General features: G+C 42.1%; 1 protein-coding gene across 1 annotated transcript in view; it reads left to right on the forward strand.

Moving 5' to 3' along the window:
• LOC133127264 (plexin domain-containing protein 2-like) overlaps window positions 1-16,078 on the forward strand; it is a 113,716-nt gene that overhangs the window by 49,817 nt on the left and 47,821 nt on the right. Inside the window, exons 3-4 of the mRNA XM_061240004.1 lie at window positions 6,442-6,588; window positions 11,349-11,418. Of these exons, the coding sequence (XP_061095988.1) occupies window positions 6,442-6,588; window positions 11,349-11,418 (217 nt within the window). The remainder of the gene's footprint in view (window positions 1-6,441; window positions 6,589-11,348; window positions 11,419-16,078) is intronic.

Below are 16,078 nucleotides of genomic sequence, written 5' to 3' on the forward strand. Positions count from 1 at the left end.
CACACTTGCGCACCCACAGGCACACATGCATGCACACACACACACACCCAAGCACGTACATGCTCACTCGCACATTCTGCCAAGCCCTCTTTGAAAACAGCCATTTCTGTAATGGAAGATGATGTTGTCCTCCCTGGAAATGCAGCGTTTACATAAACAAATTGATTGCTAATCTTGAAATTAGCAAATCTTCATGACAAAGAAAATCTCATTCCGACACCCAAATATCCACACCCACTGCGTGCGAGGAGAGTAACACATGCAAACAGCACACCCAGGACCCTTTGCTCTTAAGCTGGGCCAGCACACTTCAAGTTATACTTCACCAAAAATAGGCAACGAAACACCCCTTACCTTTACTGAGAGATGTATGCTGCTATATGTTATATTATGCTATAGTCAGTATTGTAGCAATTGTTGCCAGTAGCTGGAGAATTGGCTGTACACCCACAGACATCTAGTCATTGCAATCATATATTTTGGCTTCCAATCAGAAGAGGCGAGTCTCAAATTTGGCGGCCCTTGCTGAAGGATTATGGCTGTCCGGGACTGTGGCTGTCTGTTTGAATGAGTTGTCTGGGGGGAGTAAATTCTCACCCATCTGAAACCTTGGGTTTAGAAAACAGGTTGGGTGGGGGTGCTTTATGTAATAGTTCACGCCATGGTTATTGTATTCCTCAAACTCCCAACTGCTCATTACTTAGATGTCAAAACCATTTATCTTTAAAGTATTTTTTGTGGCTTGTACAATTTTGCCATCAGAAATAAATAGACTTCACCTTTCCCAAAGATGCGTGCAGCCGATGTGTTTGGAAGGCAAGGCTCAATGGCCGTGGGATGCGGCTGATATGAGGTGTCACTTAATGCTGCCAAGCCCCGTCAGGCCCAGTGTTGGAGATGGGACATGTTCCTCACTCCCCAGCAGCACTTGTGGGATCAAATTACCATCTGATTTCACATGAGCTCACCAGGGTCCCGGGCGATCGAGCCTGTTCACTTCTGCGTCCTCAGATAAACTCAGAGGCACCAGAACAATTTCATTTTTATTAATTTTATTAATTTACTTTGCAAATGGGCACATTATAAATGCTGTCCTCGGTTTTACAGGAGCCCAAGTAGGCTGTTCCTTTCCGATCAACCAGTATATCCCCAGCCGTAAATGGTGCTTTGTTGCGTTGTTTCACTCAGTAAGCATCTGTACCCAGAATGCAAGGCTTTTCGTGAGCATTTTGAGTTGTGAAGTTGTGATGCAAAGTGCCGATCTAAAAACCTTCAAACAGTTCTAACATTTTATGCCGCGAGAATACAAAACGTGTCAGCAGAGGATATTTGATTTATGAATGGATCATTAAGTACCTTTAGTGAACTCATACATTGCATACTGATGATTTCATATATCATATGCATATTCATATCATCAACTAAATATTTATTGAAGTGCTTCAGGTTAGGTAGGTCCCATAGCAGTTCCATGCCTGCAAGTTGCACCTGCATAGTTTGGATCCCTAACCACTGTGGTGTCTCTCTTTGCCTTTGTTCTTAAACTGATGGGTTTACAGAATGTTCTCATTTCTTACGACGCATCCAGAGAGCCAATTAAACCCCTTTCTTTATTTGTCAGTAAAAAGTTAAAAAATCTGGTATGGTAAAATTTAGGCTACATCCTGTAAGCCATGAGTGCTGGCTACAGCCAGGCTGCGTAACAGATCATGAGTAATGGATCACAGGCATTATAAATGGAGAGAGGATGTGCTGAATACATAATGCCTTCCGTTCTGAGCATTGTCCTTGACACATCCTGATTTATGTGTTTACTTATGATTTCCATTAGGGTGGAAGATGAGTGAAGAATAGATGGCAAGCTTAAACTCATTTAGGTTTTGTTCCAGTGTGTAGGTCTTGATGGAAGAATGGAAGATGAACCCCCAAGGCCCCATTAATTATATGGAGCATCACTTGTCAAGAGTGTGGCATGAGGTTTCGCGACCAGCTTTCAAATGTCTGTGCGTGTTATATCAGACATTTTATTCAATGTTGTGCAGAATGCATTTGAGCTCATTCAGACAATGGCAGGCACAGATATCCCCAGTGACCCCTCTGACGAGTGGCAAGGTATCCAATTCAGGGAATTGTATCTGGTGCTGGAAAGTGCTTTTCGTTGTAAAATTTGTCCTGTGGGGTTCAGTCCACAAAGCAAGCAAGAAAGCAACCCGCAGTACCTGACAAGAAGGAGTACATGGCAGACATCAGAAAAATCACAACATTGAAGTAAAATCAAAGACAACAACCATCTCCCTCACAATAAACCACAGCCTTCTCTCACATCACCATTACGAGTGAGTTCTGTACATCTTGTCCTTTCAGATTCAACTCACTCCACTCACCTGCTCGGGTTTGAGACCATGTTACTGTGCCCTGAGAATTATCATCGAATTCTGTGCTTATTTTAACTTACTTTCTTGCTTTCTCTTAAAAACATTGTGAAATGAATTCTCATTAAATCATGTAGTCCACTGATGCCATGTGCTCATTGCTGGAAAAGAAGGATTTTTTGAACCCGAAAAAGAGAAATACATTATCCACCTTTCCTTTGTGATGACATTTCTGTATTTCTTAACTGGAAAGGGAGGAATGTGACAGTTTTCAGATTCCACAGCCCCTCCCTCAGACGTCTGCCCGTACTCTTCTGGTTGGAATGAGGCCTGTTTACAGAAAGGCTTTGGAGCGATGTCTCTGTCAGGCGGGTGTGAGTGAGTGCGAGAACATTTTCTCCATTTTCACATGCACAAATCCATCAGATCAGGAGAGGGGGCTTTATTTCATAACTCATAACTTAACAGCCGTTTAAACCGTCTTGGAGCAAATATAATTACGTAAATGGCCATCATGAACAGATGGGAAGGTGGCGTGGAAACTGATTCTAAAACTAGAGATGCTGGCAAAAAAGAACTTCCCCAAATCACAGTGTAGACACAATTTTACAAGAAAGTACAAAAGTGCAAAGGTATCTGTGTCAGAACACTGAGAGAAACACAAATTCACTTTAGATGAATTTTTCATGCACTGCAACTGTGCTTAACCATCACTGTTCTACCGTTGGTTTTGTACCTGTCTTTTCTGACTCTGTTCAGAGACCTGTTGGGCAGTGTGGAATGAAGTTTAAAGCAGGGTCATATGCACCTCCTCCTTGCCCCCCTCACCTCACCTCTAGTCCTCTCCCCTCCTCCTTCATTCCTCCTCCATCTGGCACCTGTGTGTGCTGCAGATCCCCGTCCTTAGTCAGCCAAGCCCCTTGCTGTGTCCGAATGTCCAGCTGCTGGACCCCAGCCGTCCTCTTCCCCATGTCCCGCTGCAGCCAAAGCACGTCCAGCTGGCCCTTCTGTCCCCTGCCCAGGGACCGGATTCCAGTTTAGCAACCACATAAACTCCCTGTTACCATATCCAAAAAGTTGAGCTCATTAACTCAGAGGTGGAATAAGGTTAAAATCTTATTTCATCGTTGGTAGCTTGTTTTGTTTGCACCGATGCGGTATACTGAGACACTGTTATCTTTTTTATTGTTCTTGTTAATGATAAAATGTAGATTAAATGCCTAGGGCAATATTGGGTTTATGGTTGCCAGTTAATCTAAAGTAATTAATTTTGCTCACGCTTAACATGATTAATGCCTTTTCATGAAAATTAAGCCTTTTCTGTTGTGTGGTACTCATTAAACGAACATTTTTCATTACATGGAGGGTAACCGCTTACAGCGTTGTATTATGTGTCAGCATCCATAAGTTTGCAAATAAACAAATACTGCATATGTGGACTAAATTATCAAAGGGAGACTCAGTAAACCTTGTTTTATTTTCTCATGGTGTACACTATTGCTATTGTAAAAACTAAAACTGTTGCAGAAGTATAATTCAGGCATGTATGTCTGTATCTGAATAGCAAATATATCTACCAGATCCTCTCTTTGGTCCCAGAGCATCATTGCAATTGTATATTTACAAAGGTGCAGAATCCAATTAGCACCAACCTGATAATCTGAGCTTGTTTGTAGAACTGCTACGCTTTGCCTTAATAAGGTGAGTTGAAATACATTTGTGATGTCTCGTCTTTGGAATCAAATCGTGCACTGAATTTTACAGTTTACAGAGGATTGATGAGTGTAAATTATTATCTATATGCCTAATGTACTTATTTATTGCAATGACATGAAAAGACCCATGAATGCTGCCCCTATTTCTTTACTGCCAATACACATGTAATTAAAATGTCTGCTTCATAAAAAGTTTGTGAAGGGTGAATGTGTGGTTTAATTAGTGCTAAATCTGACAAGTTGAAGCCCTCATTACTTGATTGTATTAATGGAATTTGCTTCAGGCTGCACTGGAGCCATAGGTGAGTCTGTTGAAATAAATCTTCCTCACAACATCACAGGATATTAGACATTAAGCTATGCCTCCTAGTCTTTGTTGTAGAGCTACATAAGGGTTACAGTAGATTATTTTGCTCTGGACAGTAAAGACTATTGATTGATTTGTGAGACTCACTTATAATTGACAGCCGTTTTTGCCTTCACGTGATTTGCATTCATACGGACTAGAAAGAATTTTAGGGTAGATTGATTTTCAAATAATTATTTATAATAATTTTTCGAGTACCCGAGCCAGTAGTTAAACATAGCTGAGGCAACACTTGGCAGATTCTGAGAAAAACAGAACGTTGAAGGAACTAATTGAATTTAGTTGTTGAATGGCTCAAAATCAATGACACAATTCTTCTAAAGGATTTAAGGCAGACGTTTTTTAATCGATGATGCGTCAAGATAAGCTTAGAGAATGGGTCCTCGGGAACAGCAATGGCAGCCAGTGGTGTGAGGAAGGCAGATATATGCTGCGTGAAGAGGGAGCTAGTGCACGTCTGTGCCATACCGCTAATCGATCTGCGATTCTCTGAGTGCTAAGTAAAATATGTGCTGTTTTTAAAGCGGTGTGTCACACCCAACGTTTCCAATGGGGGGTCACGCTCCTGGCTGGGTGAATAAGTGGGCAGATAAATCCACATGTTTTTTCTCCCTAAAGCTAGGTTTTCGGTCTTTCCACTCGATGGGAGTCATTGTCAGCTTGTTCCATCTGTTGTGCAGATGTGCTATTTCAGTGGGAAGATTGGATGAGGCGCGAGTAGTGCGATTTCTAATTCAAAACCGTGGAAGAGATGCCTGTCCTGCAGAGCTTGGAACAGCCACACTGAAAATCTCATTACCCCATCCTTTAAAATGGGGATATGTTGTCAATTACAATTACTCAGCTAATGAGTTAGAGAAGCCATGGTACTGTATCTTAGTGAGTCAATCGATTGGTTGATAAATGATTGTCTACCAGATACCTTTTCAGGTGACATTGGCCCCAGCCCCGGTCAGATCATTTGAAGCCTACGTTCATAAGTCTTAGGATCTGGTATATATGAAGCGAACATGAAGTGTGATGTACAACTCCTACATCATGAATCGATTGATGTCATCCAACCTGGAACCCTCTCAATTCATGAAATGTTGTGTCATTTAAAGCCCGTATGTTTCGACTGATGACATTGAATGCCTGGGCAAATGCCTGAGTCAGGTGAAGGAAGGAGTCTTTGTGTGGGTCAAGTTAGCTGCAGTAGCACTCAGATACATGTTTATTCAGGATCTGTGACCAGTATAAATTCACAGCACATTTTTGACAAAAGCATTGGGTTATGAAATTAAGAAGTCATTTTTTGCAATACTTCAGCTAACAATACTACCTCCATGCTAAAATATATGCACTGTGTGCCAAGCATCCCTGATGATGTCATGGTCTGTCCAATTTAAATTCAAAACACAATACTTCATGCACACTTTTTTCTTTGTTTCCTTTCTTGGGGCAGTCTAATCAGATATAAATCAGCACCATTCAGATCTCCAAAGGAACTCTTTGGATGTGCTATGAATTTCTGTGAAGGCAATGAGGACAATAATATTGTTCCCAGTGGTTGATATCTCACGGATGTGTGACGCGCTGTGATTTAGAGGAAAAGTGTGCGTTACAGCCTAGATTAATTGCAGGTCAGCCTATTGGTTTGGTCCCTGAAATGGATTCTCATTTTATTTCAGCAAACCCAGATTTGATGCTCTAATATCAGCCCTGCAGATTAAAAAAAATATCCAGCAGTCCCGCAGCTGTCTGTCATGCTGTAAAATACAGGCAATATAGGCAGTGAGGAACGGGATTCAATTTGAATAAATCAGCACACCGTGGGTGCAGCTCCATTTACGCTTACTACTTTATGTCTGCACGTAATGACATTCATCCTCAGTTTCATCATAAATCCTCTCTGACCGGGCGCAGGCATCGCTAATTGGAAAGGTTTTCTGTTCTAACGGTTAGTTCGTCTCATTTATGCGCGCGCGCTTTTCGTTTCTGTGAACAGGAAGACACGGATCACAACTACTACACATCGAAACTGTTCGGGCCCAGCGACCCAGCGAGCCGAGACCTGTGGGTCAACATCGACCAGATGGACAAGGAGAAGGTGAAGATCCACGGCATCCTGTCCAACAGCCACCGGCAGGCCGCGGTAAGTCCGAACTCGCTCAAAATATCGCCGCGAGGTCGCGGCTGGCTCTCTGTGAGATGCTGACTTAACTCTTCAGCGTTCTGCGGTGCGGTGCGGTGCGGTGCGGTGCGGCGACATTGGCTCAGATGGTAAGAGCAGTCATCTGGCAGTCGGAGGGTTGCCGGTTCGATTCCGCCCTGGGTGTGTCGAAATGTCCGTGAGCAAGACGCCTAACCCCCAAATGCTCCTGACGAGCTGGTTGGTACCTTGCAGCCGATCGCTGTTGCTGTGTGAAGCATCAATTGTACAGCGCTTTGGATAAAGGTGCTATATAGATGCCAAACATTTACCGTTTAACCATTTCTGCCAGTGCTGTGTGCAAACTTAAACTCAGCCATCTTGTCACTGTATCTCAACCCTGTTCTACATTCCTTTTGCATAACGCCGCAGTGGTTGGGTTTGCTTGAGACGTAATTTGATAGCGATGCAGTGCGCGGATGGGGTTGAGATTGAGTTCAAACTCATGTGCATTTGGCTGACTTTATTGTGAAATGTTATCTGCAAAGGGTATGTTACCGCAGTGCAGTTTGTATTGGCAGAATTCAACTGAATTATCACAGATTGAAACATTGAGGTTTCAAGGTTGGAAGCTTGCGAGGGAGTGAGTGTGAGGTTGGTGAGGATGAGTACCGAATGAAAAAGTATGTGTCTAGTGTTTTTCATGAGACGTGTAGCATGTGAATGTACAGTATTTATACTTCTGTGATATCTCTTTGCACACTGATGCTGTACAGATATCATCAGGTATGTGTTGGTGGTCAGTGATCAGCCAGGATATGACCAGTATTCATACTTTTGTGATATCTCTTTGCACACTGATGCTGTACAGATATCATCAGGTATGTGTTGGTGGTCAGTGATCAGCCAGGATATGACCAGTATTCATACTTCTGTGATATCTCTTTGCACACTGATGCTGTACAGATATCATCAGGTATGTGTTGGTGGTCAGTGATTAGCCAGGATATGACATATGGAGTGTAGGATAAACATAGTCTGTGTAAAACATAGCACTGTGAAAAGGCCTTCCTTGGTTTGTGGTGATGAAAGAAGGCCCTAGCAGTTCTTTCTTAGCAGTAATAAACTTAGCAGTTTATTGACATTAATGAAGTTTTCCTAACTAGAATTTTTTTTAAATGTATTTATCTATCTATTAGTTGCTCTCCAAAGTACACTCAGAAAAAGGGTATGAAAAAGTACAAATGCTTGTCAGTGGGATGGTGCCCTATGAAGTAGGTATATAACATGGTAGCAAGAAATAAATAATTTATTAGTACACACACATATTAGTACCAAAATAGAGCATTTTTGCACTTTCAGGTTAAATTTGAGAAAATTAGTCAAATTTGTTCCCTAAAGAAGAAAAATTTACCTCCATTGTACCTTTAGGTCTGAGAGTATTTCAGGACAAAGGCTATTTGTTAAATCCTCAAGCCATCGGCTCTAATGTAGATTTTCATTTTTCCATAGAATTTTGCAGCGCCTCTTTTTATGTTCCTCTGTATAAAGATGTATAAATCACATAACACATCATTACATTAAATGCTTTACTGCTGAGGTGCTTATCTAGACCTGCAGTGTACCCTTTTCCTGTGGGAGATACAGTAGATATCTCTATCTCAATCCTCGTGTGAGAATAGACAGCCTGGGGAAAGTGTGTAAATGGATGTACTGAGCATTTATGAAGTCTACCTCTTTTTGTATGGGCCGCCACATTTACTTTGGAAATAAATAAGGCCACTGAGAGATTTCCCTGGGGCTGTTTTTTACATGCTTTTGAAACTTTTTTTCCTGGAAGAGAATGTCCAGCCTGAATTATACTATTAATAAAAATAACGAAGAAATCACCTGTTTTATAGATATGATGCTACGGTTCAGTGAATAAACTCTGTAAATCATCTCCGGTTCTTAGCCCGACCAGCTTGATGTATGTTTGTCTGGCAATTACCCAATGTACCCAGTGGCATGCATGCTGTAGTTACCATGGACACAGAGTTTGTTTTTCTTATACGTCCATACTGAAGATTACACCCCATACATTTCCCATATTGTACATTGCACCGGGTTACATTCACTTGATGCCTTCTGGTCACAATATTTATAGCCAGGGGTGCATTGTACTGATAGGGTTGCCTGGTTTTGGACCAGAATGTCTCATTGTCAGAGTATTTTAGGTCCAGTGTGTGGATAATATAAATATCCGGTCTGGGAAACTGATTGAAATTTCACTGCTAGTTTTTGAAGCATAACTGCCGAGACTGTAGCTTGTGACTGTATTCGGGAGGGTAATTAAGGTGAGGTAATGTTCATGGGTGCTCCAGACTGCAGGCCCGTCTCCCGCGAGCGGTCTGTTGATTCGGGATGACGCACTCGGAGCATTCACTCAGACCCACGGTCTGGACGGGGCGATAAAGCCATTCCGGGCCGCGGTATTGGAGGCTTGGGAAAGAGGCCGAACGAGGAGGAGCGCGCCAAAGGGCCGGTGATGGAGGGACGGAGAAGGGCCCGGAGGCACGGCGCGCTTTCTCCCTGCTTTTGTCGGGAAATGATGAATTCAGCCGCACAAAAAACCCCTAGCCTGTGCTTTCACTTTAAAATCGGGGGAATGTTTTCACGGGCACTGGCTGCGTCCGGAGAATCAATACGTTGGAAATAAATGCGCCGCCCGGCTGAATTCAATAGCCATTCAGGCCAGTGAGGGGTTGGCTGTCCGGCTGAATGGAGAGTCGGGCACGGACGATTTGGCAGTGAAAACGAATCTGCCTCCTGGCTCATTCCGCAGACGTGAAGCGAAGGTGTGCGGAGGACAGGGATATTCTGAGGAGCCTGAGTTGCTGTGTGGAAGATTGTTCTGGCGCATATGAGAAAAGAAAAATCATTGAGTGTCAATTTCACTGCAGGGTCACTCCTTTCACAATGTTTTGAAATCCGAAAAAATATACAGTCTCAACAATACCATGTAGGTCAGCTTAAAAAAAACAAAGTTGCTCCCAACCTTAGAATTACTGGGCATATAAATGTGCTATGGTTTGCCACAATATACACAACGAAAAATGGCTTAACTTTCCTTTAAGGAAGAGCGCATTACAGTGCTTGTTTTGCTGTTTCACTGTTTTTTTGAATGATTTTTTATTGGAAGGTCTACATGCTACAGTACCTTACAAAAACTGAAACCTGCAGCTGAGCTGCTCCTGGTGATGGGGGAGTATATCTCCCTCTACACAGCATGAGTAGGGCCTGGCTAACTCTCCCTCTTTCTCTATTGCTCTCTCCCATTCCATCTATCTCTCTCTCTGTCTTTCCTTCTCTCTCTCTCCCTCCCTCCCATGTCCACACTAAAGCTGTCCTATCCAGTTCATTATTTCAGCTGAACAGCCTGCATTATGCCGAATTATCATTTATCAGACCTGCTGCTCAGTGACCTTTGAATAATTCATTGTAAAAAGGACTCCAGCGGTCCAGATGAGCTGTAGACAGTTGATTGAATCAATTAGACTATAAGCAAATGTTGTTGTAGCTCAGTAACCGGAAACATGCATTCATCCAATTTTTCAATATATGCTTTTTTCTTCTTCTTTTTTTGCTGGCAAAGAGTAGACTCTGAAAATCGAGGGGAAATATGTGGAATGAAAACAATTCATTAACTCTACACAATTTGCACAATTGTTGTGGTGTACCTTTGACAATAGTTGATGAATGAGTGTAGCACGGATGTTGCAAGCACATTTTTATCTACTTTAATGTTCTATATATTGAGCCCAAGAATGGAATTACTTCAGGATTTATGAAGTCTTAAGTACTTTGTTTATGCTACTTTAATGCTTGTTTTTACATTCATCCATTGATTATCTTTCTATAGAAATATTTATTGCTTAGCCTACAGTGAAATGTCAAGCTAATGATGACACAGCAAAACGGGGTAGATCACTCTTCTTGCGCTCTACATACAGTACGTAAGAGTAATTACTGAATTGTTTGTGTATCTGTCTCTCAGCCTGTACATAATTAAGCGTGTTAATGTACATTTATTGTGGGAATGAATTGTCTTGCAGAATTAGCAGTGTTGCCTTGTGATTACCTGAAGATGCATCTCTTTAAAGCACCCCTATGCTCTCTGATAATGCTGTGCTTTCTGCCTCACTCAGTATATCTTGTACTTACAGTACAGTGCTTCTGTGCATTTTAATAACTGTGTTTTCCTCTTGCTGTAATGCATTTCGCCCAGAGGACGATTGCTTGTCAGCTTTCATTTAACATGAACTACTGTATATTCAAATATCATGCAAATGTATTTCACATTTTCACATGTGCATTTTCCTGTTTTTGTTGTTATTGTTGACTGATGCAGTTTTTATACACAGCTTTGCAGCAATCAATAACATTTATATATTAGAATAATATATATGAATATGTTAATGTTATCCCTGAATTATGATTCTGAATATTATTATGTTATATTTTTACTCTGCCTACTGTTAAGGCTTCATGTTCTTTGTGGTTCCTTCTGATTTATGCAGCAGGGCAGTATGCAATGCTAAACCCAGTCACAACTGCTTGCTACTTGCTAAGCAGAAGGAGGTTTAATGGTAGCAATACTAAGCATATCATTATTGTGCTGTGCTCAAAGTGGTATGATAGTAAAAATTACATGAATTATCTTTCGTCCTAACACAGAAAGCAGAGGTTCATTCTGACTTTGGCTCTTTTCTCATTCCTTGCAGCGCGTGAATCTGTCCTTTGATTTCCCATTTTACGGCCATTTCCTACGGGAGATCACCGTGGCAACTGGCGGTAAGTGGTGAATTCCATTTGCAGCTGATTTTCAGTTCTAATTGGGCCGATGTGTCGCATTATTTCCATGTATTTATTTCTTCATTTGTTGTGTGTGGCACAGCTTATATATGATGAGATTACAGTGGATGTTCATTATATTGTCGGTAGATGTGGTGTACCGAATTACTTGGTGGCATTGGGTGAATGCAGTGTGGATGGAATCGGTGAAATGTGTCAAAATTTCTCATTGCAGTAAGGTGGGAGCAAGTTTATTTTATCAGTGGACTTCTGTGTGTTGGTGTTTTGATGCTGTACATGGTGCATGTTGTCTGCTAGAGATTGTCAAATCCATCCCATGGTTTAAATTCCATCAAAAGAAATCCGTTTCCCCCTTGCTGATGAAACATTTGAGCTGCAGAGATGTGTATATGGGCCACACTTCGGCTCTTGAGTTCAGGGCTGGAGAATCTCCGGTGGATCTGGTATTAATGAAGAGGGGAGCGCGGGTCACACAGAGAGTTATTTATCCTGCCTTCGGAGCTGGAGAGTTTGAGTCCGCCAAGCCAAACGAGCACGGCTGCTGAGCTCTCGCCTGGCATTGACCGCAGTACAAAACCACTTACAGCATTCAGCATTACTGGGCATGCTTCAGCACTGGGGAAGGAGCGTCAGGCTTACAGCATTCAGCATTACTGGGCATGCTTCAGCACTGGGGAAGGAGCGTCAGGCTTGGGTTTGGACTGGAAAAGGAGACGACGTTGCCAAGTGCGGCAATTTCCCACAGTCTTTCTCCACACGTGAGAGAGAGGAATAAGGTAACTGTATGCAGGAATACCACATGCCCAGATCACGGAGAGCTTGCTTTGCTATTTAGTTCATTATTTGGGAATAGTTTAAAAAAAAAACATTTCCCAGAGTGCCTGGCAGCGATTACAGCAACGAATGTTTTCCCAAGAGGCAGAGGGGCAACCACATAATGATCCAAGGTTATTATCAGATTTTAATTCATAACTTACAGTATGGCCTGCTATCACAATGGTTTCTGCTCTCAATAAAGATTTCCAAAATAAAGTAATTGTGTTCGGCATGCCTTGGGCATATGCTAGTGGTATTGATTCATATTCAATATCAATAAAGTCAGAACTATTTTGAACAAAAACAAGAGGCAGCCACACAAATAGCAGGAATGTTCACGTGGTACCCAGTGCTAGTTTTGGAAATTGTCTCCATTTCAGGGTGACTTTTTAAAAAATAAAAAAAGCCTATGACTCCTGCCATACTCTTAAATTCCAGTTCTGCAAAAGTGTTGCAATTTCTAAAATGGTTAGACCGGAAAGAATAATAGTTGTTTTAGCCTTAAGAATGTATTGGCTCCATTTAGCCAACCACTAAAAAATACCTGTGAAATCAAACTCTCATATTGACATTCAAATTTAAACTTAATTGAGTTGCATCGTTATAGATCAGAATAATTGCTCTCAATGAAACCTTAGAGGATGAAAACTTCTATTAATAATTAATAAACCCACTTGGTAGCTGTTTATAGCCTTAGTGATCTACAGCTGCATGTTAAGTAGGTCATTGATGATGTTCGTTGAGACTTTGATTTCTTACATACGTTATTTATCATCGAGTCAATGGCAATTTAAAGTTAGAAATTGAGCGCTTTATGGGGATAGTAGGACTAGACCTACTTAAAACAGCTGACGGGGGAAACTGAGAATTCTGGGAAATAATGAGTTCCCATGCTCTCAGACCTGGAACATCAATCCTCAGTTCCCTGTGTGCGCCTTAATTAGGTTTCTGGAATGTATGCCATTATATAATTGTGTATGTCTGTCTGTGTGTGTGTCTGTGTGTGTGTGTGTGTGAGTGAATGCAAACTCTCATCCACCCCACACATACACACACACACACACACACACAGACACGCTTCCAATGTTGTTGCAAAGGAATCGATCAGGTCATACTCCACTGATTCACCGCTTCTGCCATTCCCTGAGGCAAAGGGATTGTGAGGAGACCAGCTATCTGTCAACTACAGCAAGTCCTGCATCATGTCTCTCAAATTTTACCTGAAACACCTTGGATTTAGCTTACCCCTACTTCCACATTTTTGTCAGTCTCCCGAATTTGTGTAGTTAAATTGAGTAAATGCACTAACCTGTGGGTTAAGCCAGAAGACCCCTGGAGGAGAGAATATTCCAGACAGATTATTCTGCCGAGTGCAGTCAGGACAGAAGATTCTGTTTGAGGCTGTTGGCACATATTGCTATGGTGAAATGAAATCTAAACACTTTTCGTCACACTGCAATAAGGTACATTAATTGGCATTAACTAATGTTGTTAACATCAACTAATTGAAGTTCAGATGTATTAATTAAGCATTTCATTAGTTAATGTATTTGTTAAATACTAACTAATGTATTAGTTACATGAATATTTATACATTTGCAAACCATACGATGAACGTATAGTTAGGCTAAAAAATGGTTAACTAATTTTTTCATGGCAATATCAATTTGCATTAACTAATGTAGTTGTTAACATGAATTAATGATACAAATACATTGTATTGTACATATTAACTTCTCAGTATATATATATATATATATATATATATATATATATATATCTACAATAGTTAATGCCATTTCATGCAACCTCATTGCAAAGTGTTTCCCACTTTTACTTTTACGTGAATCATTTATCCTACTTTTGACAAGTTGTCTGTGTGTGCATGTGTGGGTTTGTAGAAAGTAAGCAAAAAATAAAATACACAAACATACTGTTGTGTATATGCGTATGTGTGTGTGCGTGAGAGAGAGAAAGAGAGAGAAGACTGAAATTTTCAATCAAAGGACAAAAAAAAGAGGAGCTGTACATGCATGGTTATTTCATCTTGATTTTCTGAGGTCTGAGGTGCAGCACAGATATAGGATCCATCCATACTGACGGCGTTGTTTTTACTGCTGCTACTGCTCTTGTTGTTGTTGTTTTTCACACCCATTCCTCATTGTTTGACCTATTTTCAAAACAGGCCTAGACTCTGATCAAGCATGAAACTTGCATGCATGTAAGGAAAACACTTGCTCCAGGACAATGCGGAGGCCAGGACTCCCTTTAACAGTTTCCTGAAAAGGTAGTATTGGCCGGGGCTGAATGAGATGCCAGCCAATGAGAACCCAGGGGGAGGGGTTTTCAGAGGCATGGGACTGTTTAGAGAGCAACCATGACCAAATATTTGGCACCGCCATCGTATTGTATAAAGTGGTGTATATGCTAAATATTTGGCAGCAATCTTACATTACAGAGGGATAAACAATTGAAGGAATTTGGGCAAATCAAGGATTTGGGAGTGTTTGCGTGTTTCTGGAGCCAGTCTGGAGCCTTTCCCTTTTCATCTCTTTCTGGTATAGGTCTCTGGAATCCACAGTGTAGGCTAAGGCCACTGATGTCACGGAATTGAGGAATTCCGTGCCAACCACAGAAGAGCAAGATTTATGCTCCATTAGTAAACATCGATAGGTGCTAGAAATTCTTTTTTTTTCTTTCTTTTACCATTTTAAAACTGTGTGAAGGCCGCTAAACTGGAACTCTAAGAGTCTAATCATTCCTGAAGGGCTTCTCTCAGTATTAGCGAGACTGATCTGAGAAAAAATGCAAGCGCAGCCAAGCAGAAAATTGCTTGTCGTGTAATGTTTTTGGAGACTAATCAGACTGGAGATCTTAAAATGTCCGACTCTGCGGTGTTGAATGCTTAGGGGTGCACAGGCTCTTCTGAGAAGTGATTTTGGAGGCCCTGTCAGGCGCTCAGTCAGGGAGAGGAACGCTCACCTCCGGCTGCACTGCCGAGTCTTAAAACAAGCCCTCCTGTCAGGTGAACTTTTCTCCGAAATTGAGTCTTCTCCTCCGCCGAAAAACTCTTGAGACTGCGACTGTTGCGACTGCGGGGGTAATCCTCTCGGAATTCTCCGGAGAGCGGGGGGGGGGGGGGGGGGGGCAAAGGTCAGCGCCGGCGTCGCTGGAAGTAAGGATCAAAGAAGCGAAAGCACGGCTGGCCTGCGCCCTGTCCTGATCCCACCCCCACCCCCTCCCCCCAGCCTCCCCACCTGCCCGCGAGGCCATCCAATGTATTTGCATTTCCAGGACCCCGATAAGCCAAAGTCAATGTAATTATGGCTGCTGAATGAGGGTTGCTGTTTCATTAACTACAGCCGTGGCTATCTCCCTCGGTGCTTTCACAGATAAGGGGAAGTAGCGTGGCGGTACGCTGCTCAGGCGGCTGGCTGTCCCTCGGGGGGGTGAGGGGGATATCGGACACCTGCAGTCCGCCGTGAGTGTGCTGCCCTTCCTGAACCCCTGCCCCTTCGCTTCAGCCCCCTGTTTCAGAAAACCTGGAGAAACACCAGCTGGGTGCTTTTCTAAAGCCACAGTACAATATCCCTCCTGCGTAAGGCACAGGCTACGTACTGCATGACATAACAAGACTCTGCCTCTGTTTTTGTGCATCTGCCTTGTTTGTGCTGTATGTGTGGTAATTATATTGCATCATTCAAAATCATTTGTATGTGCAATACCAGTAACATGCATTCCTGGTATATTGATGATGTATTGATATGGTATATGATACTGATGTATTCTTCAAGGGTTCCGATTGTATCTGTGTGGTTACACT

Source organism: Conger conger, chromosome 4 (genome assembly GCF_963514075.1).
Source record: "Conger conger chromosome 4, fConCon1.1, whole genome shotgun sequence".
In the NCBI taxonomy this organism is placed as follows: domain Eukaryota; kingdom Metazoa; phylum Chordata; class Actinopteri; order Anguilliformes; family Congridae; genus Conger; species Conger conger.